Here is a 19772-nt window from a genome sequence, read left to right on the forward strand (position 1 = left end):
ACTTATGCCATACCTCTGCTCTGTACGGAAGGAATAGGGCGCTGGCAAGGTTTCCTGTAATACCACTGACAATGTAGATGATGGAAATGCGTAACCAGCCTGCTAGTTTCTCCAGGTCTCGAAGTATAGTCATTTGGAAGATCACAGACACCAGGCAATGCAGTAAACTGAAAAACAATCACAAGAGCATGGGTCATAGAAACTGTTAATAACATTTTTGTGCCAAAGTGTCAAATCTAGTAATAGCCTCAGTCTACCTCCCCTTCCATGTACAGATATTAGAAAGAGTGGGTGAGAGTGTGAATATATAAAGACCTGAAAACCTACCCAGCATGAAGAAAAAGGGAGAGCCACAGTCTGTAGAACTGATCTGGGGCACTGGGGTTCAAGAATGGCAGCAAGCCACACACATCATTCAGGCAGTGGACCTGTGAGGGTACAGATGTTTGACAACAAAAATGTCCTTCGTCAAACTTTTACCATTAATTCTGTCCATATAAGTCTATCTGCAGGAAACAGTGAACTACTGTCTGAACCTCGATGGCTGAAAAATAGTTTTCAATGTAAATGTATACCTGTGAACACAGTGTGGCCTCCTCATGGAAATATCCACGCATGAAGTGGCAATACTCCCAAGTTGTTATCTCACATCTTTATAAACAAATGAAAATAGAAGTTAATTTGCATACAATTATAGTAAAAAAAAAATATTTGTCAGATCAAGAAAAGCTGGATGCAACTCTGTAAAAAAAAATAAAATAAAATAAAAAACAGTTAAAATGCTAATTCACCCCAAAATTAAATGCTATGGTGAATGATAAGATGTTGAGTCAACTATACTATTTCTTACTATTTCACTTTTATGTCAACTATTTATTTAAAGGCACAATTTGTACGTTTTCACTGCTAGAGGGCACGTATTCAAAACAAAGGCGTAGTTTGATGAATCATGGGAGTTGTCGTCTTCATCCCCACAGCTGATGCAATCCGACTCGAGCAGAAATCATGTTCATGGATGAGCTAATGTATTAAAGATTTATTAATGTCGTAGTATGAAGCAGAGTGAGGCTGAAAGCCATCAAAGGAAAATGAGGCCGCTGAACGAGGGTGACACACGGCTCGAAAGCAGCAGAGCTTCCGCTCCTTCCGGTCAAGCATATTTGGGGTAAAGCAGCGCTGTTTTACCATACTAGATGCATTTGAAAATTCTGTTATAATGCTATTCTGTGCGTGGTGTTTCCATGTTTTCTACAAAACAAAACCAGAAATCGAGAGTGTATGACGTCATTGGCAGGTGATGCAATGACCAGGGACGAGCCACAATTTAAAATAGCTATTTCTCTGGATTTAAACATTCTTCAAAACATTTGGGATAATGCAAGTACACAAGTCAGGAAAATATATAACACTTCTAAAGATTTTTGGATATTTCAATAAAGCAATTTGACATATTGTGCCTTTAAAGCCAAATGTATGAAACTAGAAATGGTGGAAGTGGCTTTTGAGTGTAAACATATGGCAAGTGCGTTTACAGGTTTAATGCAAAAAGCAAACATTAAAACCTTGTTTTTAATTCTTGGTAATATTCATTACCTTCCTTTAGTTCCAATACAGCATGGCCTGCCCTTTAGTGTGCAGTCCATGTGTTTGTATCCTGTATGGTTCCATGTTTTAGGGTATGTACAAATCTGCAATAGTGGTGTGAGGAACAATAACATATTGAACAAGAACATATTGGTCTATATCAAAAAAGGTGGTAGTTACTGAAAGAATTTAAAATCCAAATCATTGAGATAATCACTTTATTTGATATTTGCCTTCACTGGCTGAATTAATTGGCAAACATAATAATAATAATAATATTAAAACAGATTTTCTCACCGGCCACTCTGTTATATCATCAGGCCAAACATGGGGTCCTGATGAGGCTGGCTCTTCACAAGTCCTGCTCCCAGCATGGATTACAAAAAAAAAAAAAAAAAAAATTAAAAACAATATTTAAAAAAATGCTCAAACATTTCCACGCACAATGAGAGATATTTAATTTAAAGGTACCTTGGATCCTGATGGCAGACTGCACCTGAAGATCTCACCATGTCTACTTTCTCTTTGTTCCATTTTGTAAACATTGCTAAAGTCTCCTAGGATCAGAAAAGAGCAAAAATATATTTAGCAGTCATTTATTTCTCTTAAAGACAAAGCAACAAAATTAGAACATATTTATACTTGCAGATCATAATGAATGAAAGTAATTAAAAGTTATGTTCAGCTTGCTTCCTCTAGGTGAAATTTATAACTGATTAGTTTTCACTACCCTAGATACACAGCTGCTATGTTGTTTGTGTATACATAAGTAAGATTATGTGCAGGTGTGCATGTGGATGGCGAGTGTGTAGTTGCATTTTGTGAAATATTTATGCAATTTAAAATAACAGTTTTCTATTTCAAGATACTTTAAAATATAATTTATTCCTGTGATCAAAGCTGAATTTTCAGCATCATTACTCCAGTCTTCAGTGTCACATGATCCTTCAGAAATCATTCTAATATGTTGATTTATAATCAATGTTGGAAACCTTTGTGGTGTGTCATTTTTGGGGGGACCTGTGATTTTCTTTAATAAAAAGTTAAAAATAACAGCATTTATTTAGAAAATAAATTTTGTATTACAATATACAAACACAGGTCTAGGAATGTAATGATTAACTGCGAGCTGGTTGAAAATTGATTCATATATGTGACGATTCAAATCGGTTGAGATGCTTAAATCGCGATTCAGTTAGGGGTAGGAGTTTATATGAATGTATTTCTGAGGGGCACTTACTGTCTTTAGAAAAATTTAGATGGTATTTTTTTCTTTTCATCTTGCCTCTGTATAGACGGTTTCATCAGGCGCACGTGCCTGGCCCGAAGTTAACTTCTGGTCTGTGATTGTTTATCGGTCTCTGGTTAGTGGCATCAGCTACAAATGCAGTTAAAGTTAAAGCCATGAATAATGAAGTTAGGCTCAGGTTGTCGTGCTGTGGGATGTGTTTCCCATACATTTATTTATTTGTGGCTACCCGCCACGATATCAAAACTGACCGATTTTCCAAAAGGCTTCATTGAATAAACACGAGCACGTAATGCACGTTTAAAAATCAAAACGAGGCACGGGTGTTTTTATATCACTGTATATCTGAAGGAAGACTTTCTTTAGAAAATGTTCAATGTCATTTTCATTTCATCTTGCATGTTATTATATGCCTGATAAAGCAGCGTTTGTGAGCTCAGCGCTGCTTTGTGTAATGTACAGCCCATAGACTGTAAAAAAAAAGATGGACGACGCGTCTCCGCTTCCTTCCACTATAGAAAAGTGAAGCGAATACATCTCCGTATGGCCACTGCCATCTTGAGTAAATGATGTCATTTGGAGCTCGAGTCTGCGCAGTAGAGGTTCGTTTGGAACCCGAGTCTGCGCAGTAGAGGTTCGTTTGGAGCCCGAGTCGTGAGGTGGAGCCGCGGAATCAAACTCCAGCAGACCCAATCAACCATAACGACACGCCCCATTTTTATAGCATCAAATTACTAGCTAAAATCAAACTTATCACAAAAACGAACAATTGAACATATATCAGCGTGATAACTACCTTAAATGACCAAAACCATATTTCGGAAAATTGTATAGGAAGTGTAATTTATTTTTTTATTTTAACTGAAGTCCCATTCGTTTACATGGAAAGGGCGGGGTTTATGACCTGTACCGCAGCCAACCACCAGGGGGCGATCAAAGAGCCCGCAGCTTCACTTTTAAGGACAAGTGAGACACACCCAGTACAGCCCAACAGCCGTTTCCGCAGAAACCTCTAGTTCTCCCGCTTTAAAGCGTCTCCTGCTGGCAGAGAATGAATTTGCATCTTTCATTCTCTGCAAGTCCGTCCAAGTAGTTATTGCTGCATCTCAGTGTGTCTGATTTACTCCGCAAACATACTTTGCTTGTTATTAAAAAAAATATCTACTCTAGCTGTTGTTACTGATTCTATTTGGATGTCTAACGGAAGTTAAGTTAGGGCCACAAAAGCGCGTATGCTCCTGAAAAATACAGGTAGTGACAACCGCATTGAGGTCGTGACCTAATGCATAGAGAGTTGGACTTGTAACTTGAAGGTCGTGAGTTCTCAGGTCCAGCGGGGATTATAGGTGGGGGATTGAATAACCAACACTCTCTTCACCCTCAATACCATGACTGAGGTGAGACCCTTGAGCAAGGCACCGAACCCCCAACTGCTCCCCAGGCCACGCAGCAATGGCTGCCCACTGCTCCGGGTGTGTGTTCACTGCTGTGTGTGTGCTCACTGCTGTGTGTGTGCACGTTGGATGGATTAAATGCAGAGCACAAATTCCGAGTACGGGTCACCATACTTGGCAGTATGCCACTTGACTTCACTTGACTTCACTACTGTGTGTACACTTGGATGGGTTAAATGCAGAGCACAAATTCCGAGTATGGATCACCATACTTGGCCACACACCACCCCCACCCCCATTCCCCCCATATTTACAGAAATTCTACGCAGTGTGTACGGAAATGAACTGAACGGTTAATGACGTATTTGAACGTGCATCAGTGTATTCGTCTGTGTGTGAGATGAAAGAAAACAACAAGAAGTCTTAACTTAGCACGGGGCTAGCTGTGCTCATGAACTCGGTAGAGTGTCAGTGTTGCCAGATCTTCATAGAAAACAAACAAGGACAAGCACAAAAAATAAAAATCATATATCTCATATCCGTGACAGACCACTTTATTAACTTCATAAAGTGCCTATCTTTATAAGCTAAGACCAAACAACATGCCTGAAAGCGCTTGTAAATATGAGGACATGGCAACACTGCAAGACAGCGCTCTCTAAAGCAGCCTCCCGAGCATAAACAACACACAGCACTTCTATCAGCGGAGTCTTTAGTCAAAAAATGGCACATAACAAGCGGCTAAACTTTTATTCACTCCCGCAAGACGACAGAATGTTGGTTACAAATGCGGGAGTGACTGCTGTTCTGTACACACATGGAACGATAATTAACGGGACTCACTCCCGCATTTAAATGCGGTTGTCACTCCTGAAACTTGCAGTGTGTACGTGGCCTATAATGCATATCAAAATTCATAAGTGCTGCTTTGTTTACAGCGGAAACCAAGGAAACGCTTAAAGCGCCACCTGCTGGCAGAAAGTGAATTGTCTCACTCCGCTGGTCTGCTGGTTCATTTCATGCAGATATTTTTTATGTATACAATAGTTTCTCAAAACTGAAGTCAGACCATTCTGTTTTTGCTTCAAATTTCGAAATTATACAATCTAATTTAGATTAAAAACTGCTCATGTTGCATGTATGCAGCATCTTTGTTTGGATCATGATTAAAATGCCGTGGTTGCCTTTTTAAATGGAAAGAGCACAGACAAAGCCTTATTTTGTTTATATGAAGAGATTTCTTTTATTTGTGCTACTTATTTGATTTGGAGCTTGTTTTAAAATTTCTATTTAGTTTTGTTATTTGCATTTACATTATATTTACATTTTGTTATTTAGCAGAGGCTTTTATCCAAAGCGACTTATAAATGAGGAGAATAGAAGCAATCAAAACCAACAAAAGAGCAATAATATGCAAGTGCTATATTAGTATATTATTATAGTGTTATATTTCAATTTCACAAAGAAACATGCTGCATTTTTCCAAGCAATAATAAAAGGACATATTTAATTTATAATTTGTCTTAAATCTCCTTTTGTAAAAAAAAATAAAAAAAATCAATGAATCGAATCGAATAGTGAACTCAAAATTGAGAATAGAATCGTGAGTTGAGTGAATCGTTACATCCCTATTTAAGACTGATTTTATTGTTCAGGAATATATGTGTGTTTGTGTCTGTCTGTGTGTGTACTTATACCGAACAGTCATCACTCTGGGTCTGCACACATCCAGAACCATCGTTCTGTACACAGCAGCCGGACTCTCTCTCTAGATCTTTGGCCTGCTGTACAAGCTTCACTATTTGAATGTCTTGTCTGATGCATGGAGAAAATTTTGCACCCAAGTGGATAAGATCTTCCTATGAAACAAAGGCAAAGCAAGGCAAGTTTATTTATATAGCACATTTCATATACAGTGGTAATTCAAAGTGCTTTACATAAAAGGAAGTAAAATAGTCATTAAAAAAATAAATCACAACAATAAAAACAAAGAATAAAAAAATAACAATAACAATATAAACAAGGAATATAACAACAAACATTCTCAAGCTTTGTTCAAACTCTTCTGCACTAAGTGAAAAAACCTTCCAAAACACCTAACTATTCCACTACTTCACCCCCTACTTACTTTGACCATCATAAACCAAACAAATAGAACTCAGAGGTCCTACTTTCAACTGATTAACCAACACACTTGTCTTTCTTTGCCCACAGTCGCTTTACCATCACAGCACTTACTTTAGCCTTCTGTTTAAACTGTTAAAATTATATAAAAATTTGTTTAAAATGAATTTAAAACAGTTAAGAATAGAAAATTATTATACATAAATACAGTGCAATCAGTTTGGACGTAGCACAGTGCTCATTCAACAAATGCACAGCTAAAGAGATGAGTTTTGAGTCTGGATTTAAACGTGGCTAATGTTTTAGCACATCTGATCTCTTCTGGAAGCTGGTTCTAACTGTGGGCGACATAATAGATAAATGCGGACTCCCCTTGTTTTGTGTGAACCCTTGGTATTTCTAACTGACTCGTTCCTAATGATCTGAGTGGTCGGTTAGGTTTATATTCAGTGAGCATATCTGCAATGTATTTAGGTCCTAGGCCATTGAGTGATTTATAAATGAGTAAAATAACTTTAACATCAATCCTAAATGTAACTGGAAGCCACTGTAAGGACCTGAGGACTGGTGTGATATGCTCAAATTTTCTGGTTCTAGTCAGAATCCTGGCAGCAGCGTTCTGGATGAACTGCAGCTGTCTAATGGTTTTCTTTGGAAGACCGGTAAGGAGACCATTACAAAAATCCACTCTGCTGGTGATAAAGGTATGAACAAGTTTCTCCAAGTCTTGACTGGAGACAAAACATCTAATTCTTGCAATGTTTTTGAGATGATAGCATGCTGATTTAGTTACTGCTTTAACATGACTACTAAAACTAAGGTCTGTCTCCAGAATCACCCCAAGATTTTTGACTTGATTTTTAGTTTGTTTGTTTGTTCGTTCAGTTTTAGCTTGTTTGACCCCTAGAGTAAAGGTATGCATTTACCTTGAGAACTTCATCTTTGTTTCCAAATGCAATGACTTCAGTTTTCTCCTTATATAACTGAAGAAAGTTCAGGCACATCCAACTGTTAATTTCAGGGAGTCAATGGGGCAATAGTCATTTGGAGATAAAGCTGGGGAAATCTGGGTATCATCAGCATAGCTATGATAGGCAATTTGGTTCTTTCTCATTATTTGACTTGGGAGCATATACAGGCTAAACAAGAGCGGTGCAAGAATTGAGCCTTGTGGGACTCCACATGTCATGGAGGTCCACTTAGACTTATGCTCTCTTATACTCTTATACCATCCCAGAAAGCCCAACCCAGTTTTCCAGTCTCTCTAGAGTCTAGAAGTATGTTATGATCGACAGTGTCAAACGCAGAAGTACAATGTAGTAGTACCAGCACTGATATTTTGCCAGAATCAGAATTAAAGCGAATATAATTTTTTTTAATGATGCTTGGGTTAAAGCGCTAGCCTGCACGCTAAGTGGCGCCAATCAGCAATGCATTTTTCCTCATATTTATTTATTTATTTAGTCATTTAGCAGACTAAATGATTAGCTTTTATCCAAAGCGACTTACAAATGAGGACATAAGAAGCAATCAAAACCAACAAAAGAGCGACAACGTGCAAGTGCTATTACAAGTCTCAGTTAGCCTAACGCAGTACAGATAAATATTATTATTATTAATTTTTATTTATTTATTTATTTTATTTTTTATTTTAATAAAAATACATAGATAAAATAAAATTAGAATAGAGAGTGCTAGAGTTAGAGGGTCAAGTAAACATGGAACAGATGAGTTTTTAGCCGTTTCTTGAAGATGGGTAAGGATTCGGCTACACGGATTGAATTGGGCAGGTCATTCCACCAGATGGGAACAGTTAATGAAAAAGTCTGTGAAAGTGTTTTTGTGTGTCTTTGGGATGGTACAATAATGCGTCGTTCACTTTAAGAACGCAAGCTTCTAGAGGGCATATAAGTCTGAATTAATTAATTTAGGTAAAGGGGTGCAGAGCCAGTGGTGGTTCTGTAGGCAAACATTAATGCCTTGAATTTAATGCGAGCAGCTATTGGTAGCCAGTGCAAATTGATGAACAGAGGCGTGACGTGCGTTCTTTTCGGCTCATTAAAGATTAATCTTGCAGCAGCATTTTGAATTAATTGTAGAGGTTTAATAGAATTGGCTGGAAGACCTGCCAAGAGAGCATTGCAATATAGCCCATGTATCTCGTATATGGCTTTTACATCATCCACTGATCAATATACAGCATTAAATTAAGATAAATAGCTTTTAGTCCATCAGAAACACAAACTATCAATAATGCTTACAAGAAAATATAATTAGAGGTACGGTTACTGTTGAATGCCAAGGCTGTTTCACACTGAGTGCGATGCGAAAAAGCGAGCTGAATCTCCGACAAACGTTGCTTTCACACCGAGCGCAAAACGATTAATCGCCTTCTGCTAATTCACACCTGCACGCTAGGTGGCGCTGACCAGCAATGCATTTTTCCTCATGTAGCCCATGTACCTCGTATATGGCTTTTACATCGTCCACTGCTCAATATACAGCATTAAATTAAGATAAATAACTTTTGGTTATTCATCAGAAACACAAACTATCCATAATGCTAAGAAAATATATTTAGAGGTATGTTAATGTTGAATGTTAAGGCCGTTTCACACTGAGTTCACACATTCATATCCTTTGTATGTTGGTTGAAAGTCCTCTACATCTGTGTTTTTACGCTCATGCTCAATACAGTCTTCAGACATTTTCCCGCCACCGCGTCGACCTTTTGGGAAACAGCAGTTGCTCTGGCCACATGATGTAATGCTCAAATCTTATTGGACAGCCTGTGTTTTCGCTTTGCAAAACTGAAAATATTCGTCGGACTGGTTTGAAAAGAACATTCGCATTTCCGGTGTGCGAATGTTCGCGGCCTATGTGGAAGCATCCATAGGAATCTGTTGTTTTATTCCAGCACATCATCGTGTCCGATATTCATTTCGCTTTATCATGCTCAGTGTGGAAAGGCCTTATTTTAGCACTGACGGAAAATCTGAAGGCTGTCTGTCACTTTGACAGATCACACTGAAGGTGATTTATTGTAATTTATAACTGTAATTCCCACCCCTGTCCAGTTGGTGGCGAGTGCGCTCCAGAGTGGCAGCAGATCATCGGCAAAAAAAAAAAAAAAAAAAAAAGTGTGGCTGTATCCGAAATCGCCCCCTATACCCTCATGCACTATTCCCTACATTAGTCTACTCATACAGTTCACTTGAAGGAGTGAATAAAAACGAGTGAGTGAATTCGGACACTGAGTGCACCGGAAGGACTGCCGCTTTTGCATAGTTTGCTTGCTGAAACGGCTCAGCTCCAATAAAAAAGTAAGATTGAAAAAAAGTAAGAAAGCAGCTCCAATAGTAAGATTGAAGGTTATATCTTGAACTCTGTCACGGAAATTATGTATAAACCCTAATAGTCAATTTACAACTAATTTTGTACCTTTGTTGTATTACGCTGTGGACGAGTGCTTCTAAAATCAATGAATGAATGATTCAGCTGCGGGCGCCATCTTCTGGTGAGGCATGGGAATTCACTCGAAGCGTTGAGTGTACATCGGTTGTACACTCGTTTTTGCTGTGCATTGTGGGATTGAATGAGTGCACTCGAGAACATCCACTATGGTTTCAAACACCACTTAAAATGGCTATCCCCTCAAATAGTGCACTATTTGAGGGTATGGGGGGCGATTTCGGATACAGCCTGTCGCTAGTCTTTTGCAATAAAATTTGATTAAGCACGCTTGCACAGGCAAGTATCCACTATAATGCGAAAGAGATGATCAGTTCACGTGCGCTGCCACTTTGCATGATTTGAGGCGCTACAGCGATCTATCACGCCACACTTAAAGAGCGCCAAAATAGTATTTATTGCTTGAGTTTCCTAATAAAATGGACAGAATTTTAAATTTTTGACGGTTTCATATCAAAAGTAACAAAGCACAAAGCTTAGCATATTGCGATTTATTTGATGGGAGGCGCACTATATGTACTGTGCATTCATTAAATGAAAACAGCATCGATTGGGATGTAAGAACCGATATTGGTTCATAAAAATGAGAATCTGTCACTTCAGGGTGTGGTGTTGAACATGAAGTGACGCACAGTCTCCGTTCATCTGTTCTAATCATAAATAAATAAACGCATAAGCCTATTTGCTCGTCCTGTAGGTTCATTATTAAAAATGAAAACGTAAACAAAAATAAAAGCAATTAAATGTGTTATTATAATTAAAATATGAAAATTAAAATGAAGGGTAATAATAGATTATGATGGAATTTTTACAACCCTGTCTGTCAAAATGACGGACAATGTTTCTTGGGTGAAAACTGTCATTTTGCCCCCCCTCTACAAAATAGTGAATTATTCAGGAAATATACATCTGTGACATTTAATATTTTGGCTTTCATCACTGTGTGTTTATCTTTCTTCAAAAAAAAATATTGACACAATCAAAAATTTGAGCTGGGGACCTCTGGTTGAGTTGACACATAACTACCCTATTGGTATCACAGGATATGAGCGTGTTTGTGCAATGAACTGTTTACAAAACCATGTACAACATACTTGTTCATCTGGTTGTGTGCAGCAGTGAACTACAGCTTGCACAAACTTTGATGCTTACAACTCAATGACAGCTAATGACGGTTTCATGACCATTTAACAGAGACAAGAACAGGGGCCGGATTCACGAACATTTTAAGATCAATTCCACGAAGTTCGTAAGAATGTTCTTAAGTGCAATTCTTGAAATATTCTTAATAATGTTCTCAGATATGTTCTTAATAACATCTTTTTTTTTCTTAAGAAAATTACCATCTTTATCTGAGTGAATAGGCTACATGACGCAGTGATAAACTCACTTTGTCTTTTTGCACTTCCTGCAGATTACCCTAATAATCATAATAAGCACACACACTATTTTCGTCGCGACTTTGACTGGCTCTCAGCTTCATGTGTTTAATGCGGCACGTGTTTTTGAACGGTTACGGTCTCAAAATTTCATTCATTTTTTTGCAGTGTTTTTGCGCTCTCATCTGAGTGAACGCTTCCGAAATGTGTGTTCGCGCTGCTACAGCAAACGCGTCTGTGTGTATCGGTACATTCATATGCGCTGAATCTTGCCAAAGATGTCGTATTTATAGGCTAAAATTAAAAGCGTCCAATAATTCTCTATCTGACTCGCTCGCTACTGAGTTTTGAAGTCAGAAAAAAGTAGCGTCACTACATAGGCTAATCATGACCGATCATTGTTTACATTATCAGTCATCGCTAATTCGCTGTCACTTCCGAAAACTCGTGCACATGCCTATTAATAGTCCTACTATATATTATATGTTGCTAGTGTTGTTGTAATGTTTAAATATAACAATTAATTTGGAATAACCCAATAAAATCATTAAATAATTCTTACTGTTTTGGATTTAAGACAGGCATGGGGCTGTCCTAAATTTAAGAAGTTATTTACGATGATTTTTAAGAAGATTCTTTTCAAGAATATTCTTAACTTTTTTAGTTAAGAAATAATAAGTTTAAAAATAATAAGAAAATGGCAGTTAAGAATAAATTTCTTCTTAAGAGTGTTTCGTGAATCCGGCCCCAGGGCAATTAGGGCCAATGACAAACCTTGTTCCCTTACATGACTCCTGGCCAGAGGTGGCAATTAAATAAACATAATGGCTTTATACGCATCTATAGCATCTATACTCAAGACACACTGGCTGTCTTTTATCAAAACAGTTCTCAGCTTGTTCACAACTGTCACAATGATGTATTTGTGGGCATATATTTAAACATAAGTTGACTCTGTTTACAGACTGAGGACTCGTGTGCAGACCTTTACCAGCAGTAACAACACCTAAAGCTCAACTTGAAAGTTACAGTGGCTGATGATTTTGATGTGAAAGAGGAATGCCATGGAATTTTATGCCGTAGGGTTTTTTTATGCTGTGAGATTTAGACATTGGTACTGCTGGTGAAAGTCTGCACATGAGTCCTCACTCTCTGTTGTAATCAAACAGCCTCAGCTTACACAACTGCCCTTAAGGGGCAGTTGTGGCCTAATGGTTAGAGAGTTGGACTCGTAATCCAAAGGTTGCGGGTTCGAGTCTCCGGCCGGCAGGGATTGTAGGTGGGGGGAGTGAATGTCCAGCGCTCTCTCCACCCTCAATACCACGACTGAGGTGCCCTTGAGCAAGGCACCGAACCCCCAACTGCTCCCCGGGCGCCGCAGCATAAATGGCTGCCCACTGCTCCGGGTGTGTGTTCATGGTGTGTGTGTGTTCACTGCTGTGTGTGTGCACGTTGGATGGGTTAAATACAGAGCACGAATTCCGAGTATGGGTCACCATACTTGGCAGTATGTCACTTCACTTCACATGCGAGTATGCGCCTGCACATACGCCATTATGAGGTGGGAAGTTCACGCTCCAGACAGTAATGAATGTGCTGAGAACTTGAGAACTATTTTCCATTGGTCTGGCCTGTGTATGTCTTTAGACTCTCAAAAACCAGCAGCCAGAGGCGTGCACAGTATGAGTACAACAGTTTAACTTAAAAATCTTCGCCTGAAGAGAAAAAAGTCACCTACATCTTAAATGGCCTGAGGGCAAGTAAATTTTTATATTTGGTTGAAACTGAAACTCTCTCTAAGTTTGGATGGAAGTTTTTGTCCCAGTTTTTTTTTTAAATATATTAGCAATTTATTAGCAATTAGCATTTGTTGTTTGATTTAGGGATAATCTGGACCTGGTAACAATGATGCGTGTCATCGGTCTTAACAACCGGACAGGCACTTTCTGTGTCACTTACAGAGCAAGGACCAATCCAGAAGTTCTCCTGCTGTACATGCTTCACACTCTCATAGATTCCTTTGTTTCTCAGTACCTGAAAGAGGGAGACAAAAGAAGGGAATGAATAATGGGCACCCAAATATATTATAAAATTGTAATTCCTCACACAATAGTAGCTATAACACAATACTAGATCAGGCACTTAAAAAGCATGTCAGAGTGGCATAATGACTGACATAATGGATGGAAGACAAAATATTATCAGCATGGCATGGATAAAATGAATTGGGTGACTAAATGAGCTGTTGATCACTTTCTGTCCCCTCTTAAACTGTAATAATTTGACTGGCCTTTCCTGACCAGCAATTTAAAAAGTACCATGTGACAATACTGCTTGTGACAGCTGGTTTCTCATAATATTATTTATAATATATAATAACCCTTCATATATTTGAGAGGACTCTTTTTGATAGCTTACCAGCTGAGTGGTGGAATGTTGGGCAAAGCCCACAGGAGCAAATCCATATGTAATGCAGGACAGTAATGTTATGATAATATGCACAAAGGTAATCCAGTAGGTAAAATATGGCCTGCCAAAAAGACAAATAATCATTACAACATACTCTCAACAGTCTAAACGCAACATCTAATTCTGACATGCTTCTGGTGGAGGAGCCTATCTGCTATTGTTAACTCACCGATGACTATGAAAATCTTCCAGTTGTTTCTGTACTTGGCTGCTAAGACTGCGTCTATAGTGTCGGTTCAGCCACTTCCCTACCACACCCATCCCATACTGACGCTTCTGCTTATCAAACGCAAAGTGCTTCACTTTAGAGGCAATTCGACCGCCACGACGAGAAGATTCTATATCACAGGGGGTCACAGTTTTGATGACATCCTTTTTTCCTCTGGAGACAAAGAAAAAAATAAATGGCAATATTAAAACAGGTGAGTACTAAATATCCGCAAAACTGTAAAGCTACAGAATAGGCTACAGATCTAGTCTTACAACATCAATTATTTCAAATATCTGTGTTTAAGCATTAGGTTGGAAGATTTTCACAACTTACAAGTTAGGAAATGATATTCCCTCGCCCAAAGAAACATCTGTCACATGACAAGAAGCCGATATAGGGGGTGACTCAAAAACATCATCTGCCATAGAATAAAGCTCCTCATGGACATCTACCTGAAAGCGTGAAAGAGATAACATTTATAACTTTTGATTATATCAAAAGCAGCTTGTGATAGTATAAGATGCTAAATTAAATTACTTTAAATATCAAAATATGTTCCCAAAATTTGCATGGCTCGTAAACAAAGAACACAATGTATTTTTGAATGTTTACATTTTGAATATCACAATGTTTATTTGAATGCAAAATGTGCACTGACACTTTTGTCACTATATGACTCGTGATGCTGAGATTCTGAATCACAATTCTGGTCATAAAGGAATGTGAATATTTACTGCTAACAGCTCACCGAAAGATCCGACACAGACAAAAAAAAAAAACATTTGGTAACAATTTAGATTACTTTAGAACGCAATTCACGATTAACTAGTTGCTTATTAGAATGCATATACAGGTCCTTCTCAAAAAATTAGCATATTGTGATAAAGTTCATTATTTTCTGTAATGTACTGATAAACATTAGACTTTCATATATTTTAGATTCATTACAACACAACTGAAGTAGTTCAAGCATTTTATTGTTTTAATATTGATGATTTTGGCATACAGCTCATGAAAACCCCAAATTCCTATCTCAAAAAATTAGCATATCATGAAAAGATTCTCTAAACGAGCTATTAACCTAATCATCTGAATCAACTAAGTAACTCTAAACACCTACAAAAGATTCCTGAGGCTTTTAAAAACTCCCAGCCTGGTTCATTACTCAAAACCGCAATCATGGGTAAGACTGCCGACCTGACTGCTGTCCAGAAGGCCATCATTGACACCCTCAAGCAAGAGGGTAAGACACAGAAAGAAATTTCTGAACGAATAGGCTGTTCCCAGAGTGCTGTATCAAGGCACCTCAGTGGGAAGTCTGTGGGAAGGAAAAAGTGTGGCCGGAAACACAGCACAACGAGAAGAGGTGACCGGACCCTGAGGAAGATTGTGGAGAAGGACCGATTCCAGACCTTGGGGGACCTGCGGAAGCAGTGGACTGAGTCTGGAGTAGAAACATCCAGAGCCACCGTGTACAGGCGTGTGCAGGAAATGGGCTACAGGTGCCGCATTCCCCAGGTCAAGTCACTTTTGAACCAGAAACAGCGGCAGAAGCGCCTGACCTGGGCTACAGAGAAGCAGCACTGGACTGTTGCTCAGTGGTCCAAAGTACTTTTTTCGGATGAAAGCAAATTTTGCATGTCATTCGGAAATCAAGGTGCCAGAGTCTGGAGGAAGACTGGGGAGAGGGAAATGCCAAAATGCCTGAAGTCCAGTGTCAAGTACCCACAGTCAGTGATGCTGGTGTTGGTCCACTGTGTTTTATCAAGGGCAGGGTCAATGCAGCTAGCTATCAGGAGATTTTGGAGCACTTCATGCTTCCATCTGCTGAAAAGCTTTATGGAGATGAAGATTTCATTTTTCAGCACGACCTGGCACCTGCTCACAGTGCCAAAACCACTGGTAAATGGTTTACTGACCATGGTATTACTGTGCTCAATTGGCCTGCCAACTCTCCTGACCTGAACCCCATAGAGAATCTGTGGGATATTGTGAAGAGAAAGTTGAGAGACGCAAGACCCAACACTCTGGATGAGCTTAAGGCCGCTATCGAAGCATCCTGGGCCTCCATAACACCTCAGCAGTGCCACAGGCTGATTGCCTCCATGCCACGCCGCATTGAAGCAGTCATTTCTGCAAAAGGATTCCCGACCAAGTATTGAGTGCATAACTGAACATAATTATTTGAAGGTTGACTTTTTTTGTATTAAAAACACTTTTCTTTTATTGGTCGGATGAAATATGCTAATTTTTTGAGATAGGAATTTTGGGTTTTCATGAGCTGTATGCCAAAATCATCAATATTAAAACAATAAAAGGCTTGAACTACTTCAGTTGTGTTGTAATGAATCTAAAATATATGAAAGTCTAATGTTTATCAGTACATTACAGAAAATAATGAACTTTATCACAATATGCTAATTTTTTGAGAAGGACCTGTAGTAATGGCATGTGTTAATGGCTTATTCTGCATGACCACATTCTAGATCCCTTAACTGTACCCTATACCTACACGTAACTACTACAACAACCTATATTTATATCCCTAATCTTACCCAATACCTTAACTTAACAAGTACCATACTAACTATTAATAAGCAGCAAATTAGGAGTTTATTGAAGCAAAGGTTGTAGTTAATGGTATGTTAATAGCAAGAATTGGACCTTAAAATAGTGTGACTGCATACTTTTATTTTTTAATTTATTAAATCAGTATTTATTATGGTAATAATATACAGTCAGGTCCATATATATTTGGACACTGATACAATTTTCATAATTCCGGCTCTGTATGCCACCAGAACAGAATTAAAAATAAAACAAATAAAACAAAATGCTAAGGAATTACAACCATTTTTATACACAGTCCCCCAATTTTCACAATGCCACCAGAACAGAATTAAAAATAAAACAAAAAACAAAATGCTAAGGAATTACAACCATTTTTATACACAGTCCAAATGTAATTGAACAAATAAATATAATCATAAATAAAATTGTAATTTTTAATATTTTGTTGAGAATTCTTTGCAGGCAATGACTGCCTCTGGAACTCATGTCTGGAACTCATGGACATCACCAGAGACTGGGTTTCCTCCATTGTGATGCTTTGCCAGGCCTTTACTGCAGCTGACTTCAGTTGTTGTTTGTTTGTGGGTCTTTCTGCCTTTAGTTTTGTCTTCAGCAAGTGAAATGCATGCTCAGTTGGGTTGAAATCAGGAAATTGACTTGGTCATCGCAGAATATTCCAACTCCTGGGTTGTTTTTGCTGTATGTTTTGTGTCATCTAGAGCCCTGCACGGGCCTCAAATTTAGGCCCTAGCCCGGCCCTGGCCCGAGACGCTCAGGCCCTAGCCCGGCCCACGTCCGACAGCTTATCAGAATTACCGGCCCGAGCCAGTCTTTTTTTCCCTCTTCTCCTAAAACAGTTTTGTTTTTTTATTAAGTTAATTTCGAAAAACGTTTGGAGCATTTTTGTTCGTTAAATAGCCTATAAGTTTTTGTTTTTTTTTAAGTAACGACCAAGCGGCCAGCTGTATGAGCTGATCATAGCCTATGTTTGATAAATTTAGCCTTATCCTATCATCACGACTTGCCTAAAATAAAATCTATAGATATACTAAAACAGTTCAAGTATATAACAATGTTTAAACGTTAAACCTGCGCTATAATAATAATGTGTGCTAGCCTATATCTAAGTTTGTGCGGAGAGTGGAAGCTAAAGCGCGCTCTGCAGGACAGGAAGGCACCAGCTTTGGATTTTTTTCAGTGGAAACAAATTAAAATAGCCTACACCGTCATTTTTTTTTTTTTGGATAAAAGGTAAGAGTAATACATCATTCGGACCTGCAAAGGGTCTACTTGTATTTGTGTGCACTCACAATACCAACAAAAGGTAGTTCTTTTATAAAACAAAGAAAACAAACACGATGCTCTTTCTGCCGTCTTGAACAGGAGCGCTTCACAAAAATGAACCGAAGCTGGGCGAATACATGCCTCACAGACATGATAAATATATCTATAGAAAGCTTTAAATTATTACTTAACGAAATAAAAAAATACGAAAACAAAAAAACTTTTATTATAATCTTAATCATAATCAATAAAGATGCATTTCCCTCTAAAGGCGCGTCTAATGAGGAGACGGTGAGTCAGGATCAGCAACTTCATCCTTGCGACACAGTCTCAGAAAACATTAGTTTATTAGTAAATAATTCAAATATCTCCTTACTATTTCCCGCAGACACATTCATGGTTATGTTTGCTGGGGTTTTTCAGCAAGCTTTAGCCTATTGCATGCATTTGAACGCAGAACTATTCAGCTGCGCTGAAGTCACTTGAGCACCTGCTGCTGCTGCGGGACACTAAACATCATCGAGCTGCTCTCAGTCGTGGCACGGTCTCGTGTTGTTTCCACCAGCGGGGTAATTTTTTTCATCACTAATCGATGGACGTCTACAATATAAAATAAGGAGAAACCCAAAACAGGCCCGATGCCCGGCCCGCCTCTGAACTATGACGTGGAAATTGGCCCGAAACCCGGCCCTAGAGGCGTAAAAAAGTCGGGGCCCGTCGGGCCCGGGCCGAAATGCAGGGCTCTAGTGTCATCGTCCATTTGTACTATAAAGCGCCGCTCAATCAACTTTGCTGCATTTGACTGAATCTTGGCAGAGAGTTTATTCCTCCTGTACACTTCAGAATTCTTCCAAATGCTTCTGTCCTCTGTCACATCATCACTAAACACCAGTAACCCAGTGCCACTGGAAGCCATGCATGCTCATGCCATCACACTTCTCCACCATGTTTCACAGATGATGTTGTATGCTTTAGATCATGAGCTGTTCCAAACATTCTCCATACTTTTTCCCCCCGTTATTCTTCAGCCATTCAAAGAATGCTTTTCCAGAAGCGGTCTGGCTTTTTTTAGGTGTTTTTTTGGCAAAGTCTAATTCGGCCTGGTTTGCACCTTGTGGTGAACCATCTGTATTTGCTCTTGTGAAGTCTTCTCTTGATTGTAAACTTTAACAGTGACATGCCTACCTCCTGGAGAAGTTTCTTTACTTTGCTGGATGTTGTGAAATGGTTTTCTTTCCATGCACTCTTAAAAATAAAGGTGCTTAAAAGGTTATTCACAGTGATGCCATAGAAGAACAAAGAACCATTAATTCAAAGGTTCTTTAAAGAACCATCTCTTTCCTACCTTTTTATAATCTGAAGAACCTTCTTTCGCCACAAAGAACCCTTTTGTGAAACAAAGATTCTTCATATGTTAAAGGTTCTTTATGGAACCATTTAGACAAGAAAGGTTCTTCTATGGCATCATGAAGCACCTTTATTTTTAAGATTATGGAGAGGATTCTTTGATCATCCACCATTGTTGTCCTCCATGGACGTCCAGGCCTTTTTATGTTGCTGAGCTCACAAGTGCCTTCTTTTTTTCTCAGAATGTACCAAACTGTTGATTTAGCCACTCCCAATGTTCCTGCTATCTCTCTAATGGATTTGTTTTGTTTTTGAAGCCTAACAATTCTCTGTTTCACTTGTATGGCGAGATCCTTTGACCACACGATGTGGGTTCAAAGCAACAGCTTCCAAATGCAAATGGCACGCTTAGAATCAACTCCAGACCTTTTACCTGCTTAATTAATATAGAAATAATGAAAGAATAGCCCACACCTTTCCATGAAACAGCTTTTGAGTCAATTGTCCAATTACTTATGTTTTTTTGAAAAAGGGAAGAGGTAAATATTAAAGAGTTGTAATTCCTTAAACTTTCCTCCAATTTTGAACCTCAAATTAAAGCTCATAAAAATTGTGCCTGTGTCCAAATATATATGAACCTGACTATAATAGAATATACTTAAATACAAACTGAATGTGATTATGATTTT

At 38.5% G+C, this 19772-nt stretch overlaps 1 protein-coding gene across 4 annotated transcripts in view; it reads right to left on the bottom strand.

Moving 5' to 3' along the window:
- The window catches only part of LOC306844452 (inactive rhomboid protein 2-like), a 67911-nt gene that overhangs the window by 14088 nt on the left and 34051 nt on the right, over window positions 1-19772 (bottom strand). For all 4 annotated transcript variants that reach the window (XM_079376595.1, XM_079376592.1, XM_079376593.1 and 1 more), the window contains 11 exons: window positions 14215-14333; window positions 13840-14052; window positions 13620-13731; window positions 13161-13235; window positions 5925-6086; window positions 2056-2141; window positions 1882-1945; window positions 1594-1688; window positions 576-651; window positions 328-428; window positions 14-167 (listed from right to left, as the gene is read on the bottom strand). In XM_079376595.1, coding sequence (XP_079232721.1) covers window positions 14-167; window positions 328-428; window positions 576-651; window positions 1594-1688; window positions 1882-1945; window positions 2056-2141; window positions 5925-6086; window positions 13161-13235; window positions 13620-13731; window positions 13840-14052; window positions 14215-14333 — 1257 coding nt within the window. The remainder of the gene's footprint in view (window positions 1-13; window positions 168-327; window positions 429-575; window positions 652-1593; window positions 1689-1881; window positions 1946-2055; window positions 2142-5924; window positions 6087-13160; window positions 13236-13619; window positions 13732-13839; window positions 14053-14214; window positions 14334-19772) is intronic.

This window comes from Barbus barbus, assembly GCF_936440315.1.
Source record: "Barbus barbus genome assembly, chromosome: 25".
Lineage (NCBI taxonomy): Eukaryota > Metazoa > Chordata > Actinopteri > Cypriniformes > Cyprinidae > Barbus > Barbus barbus.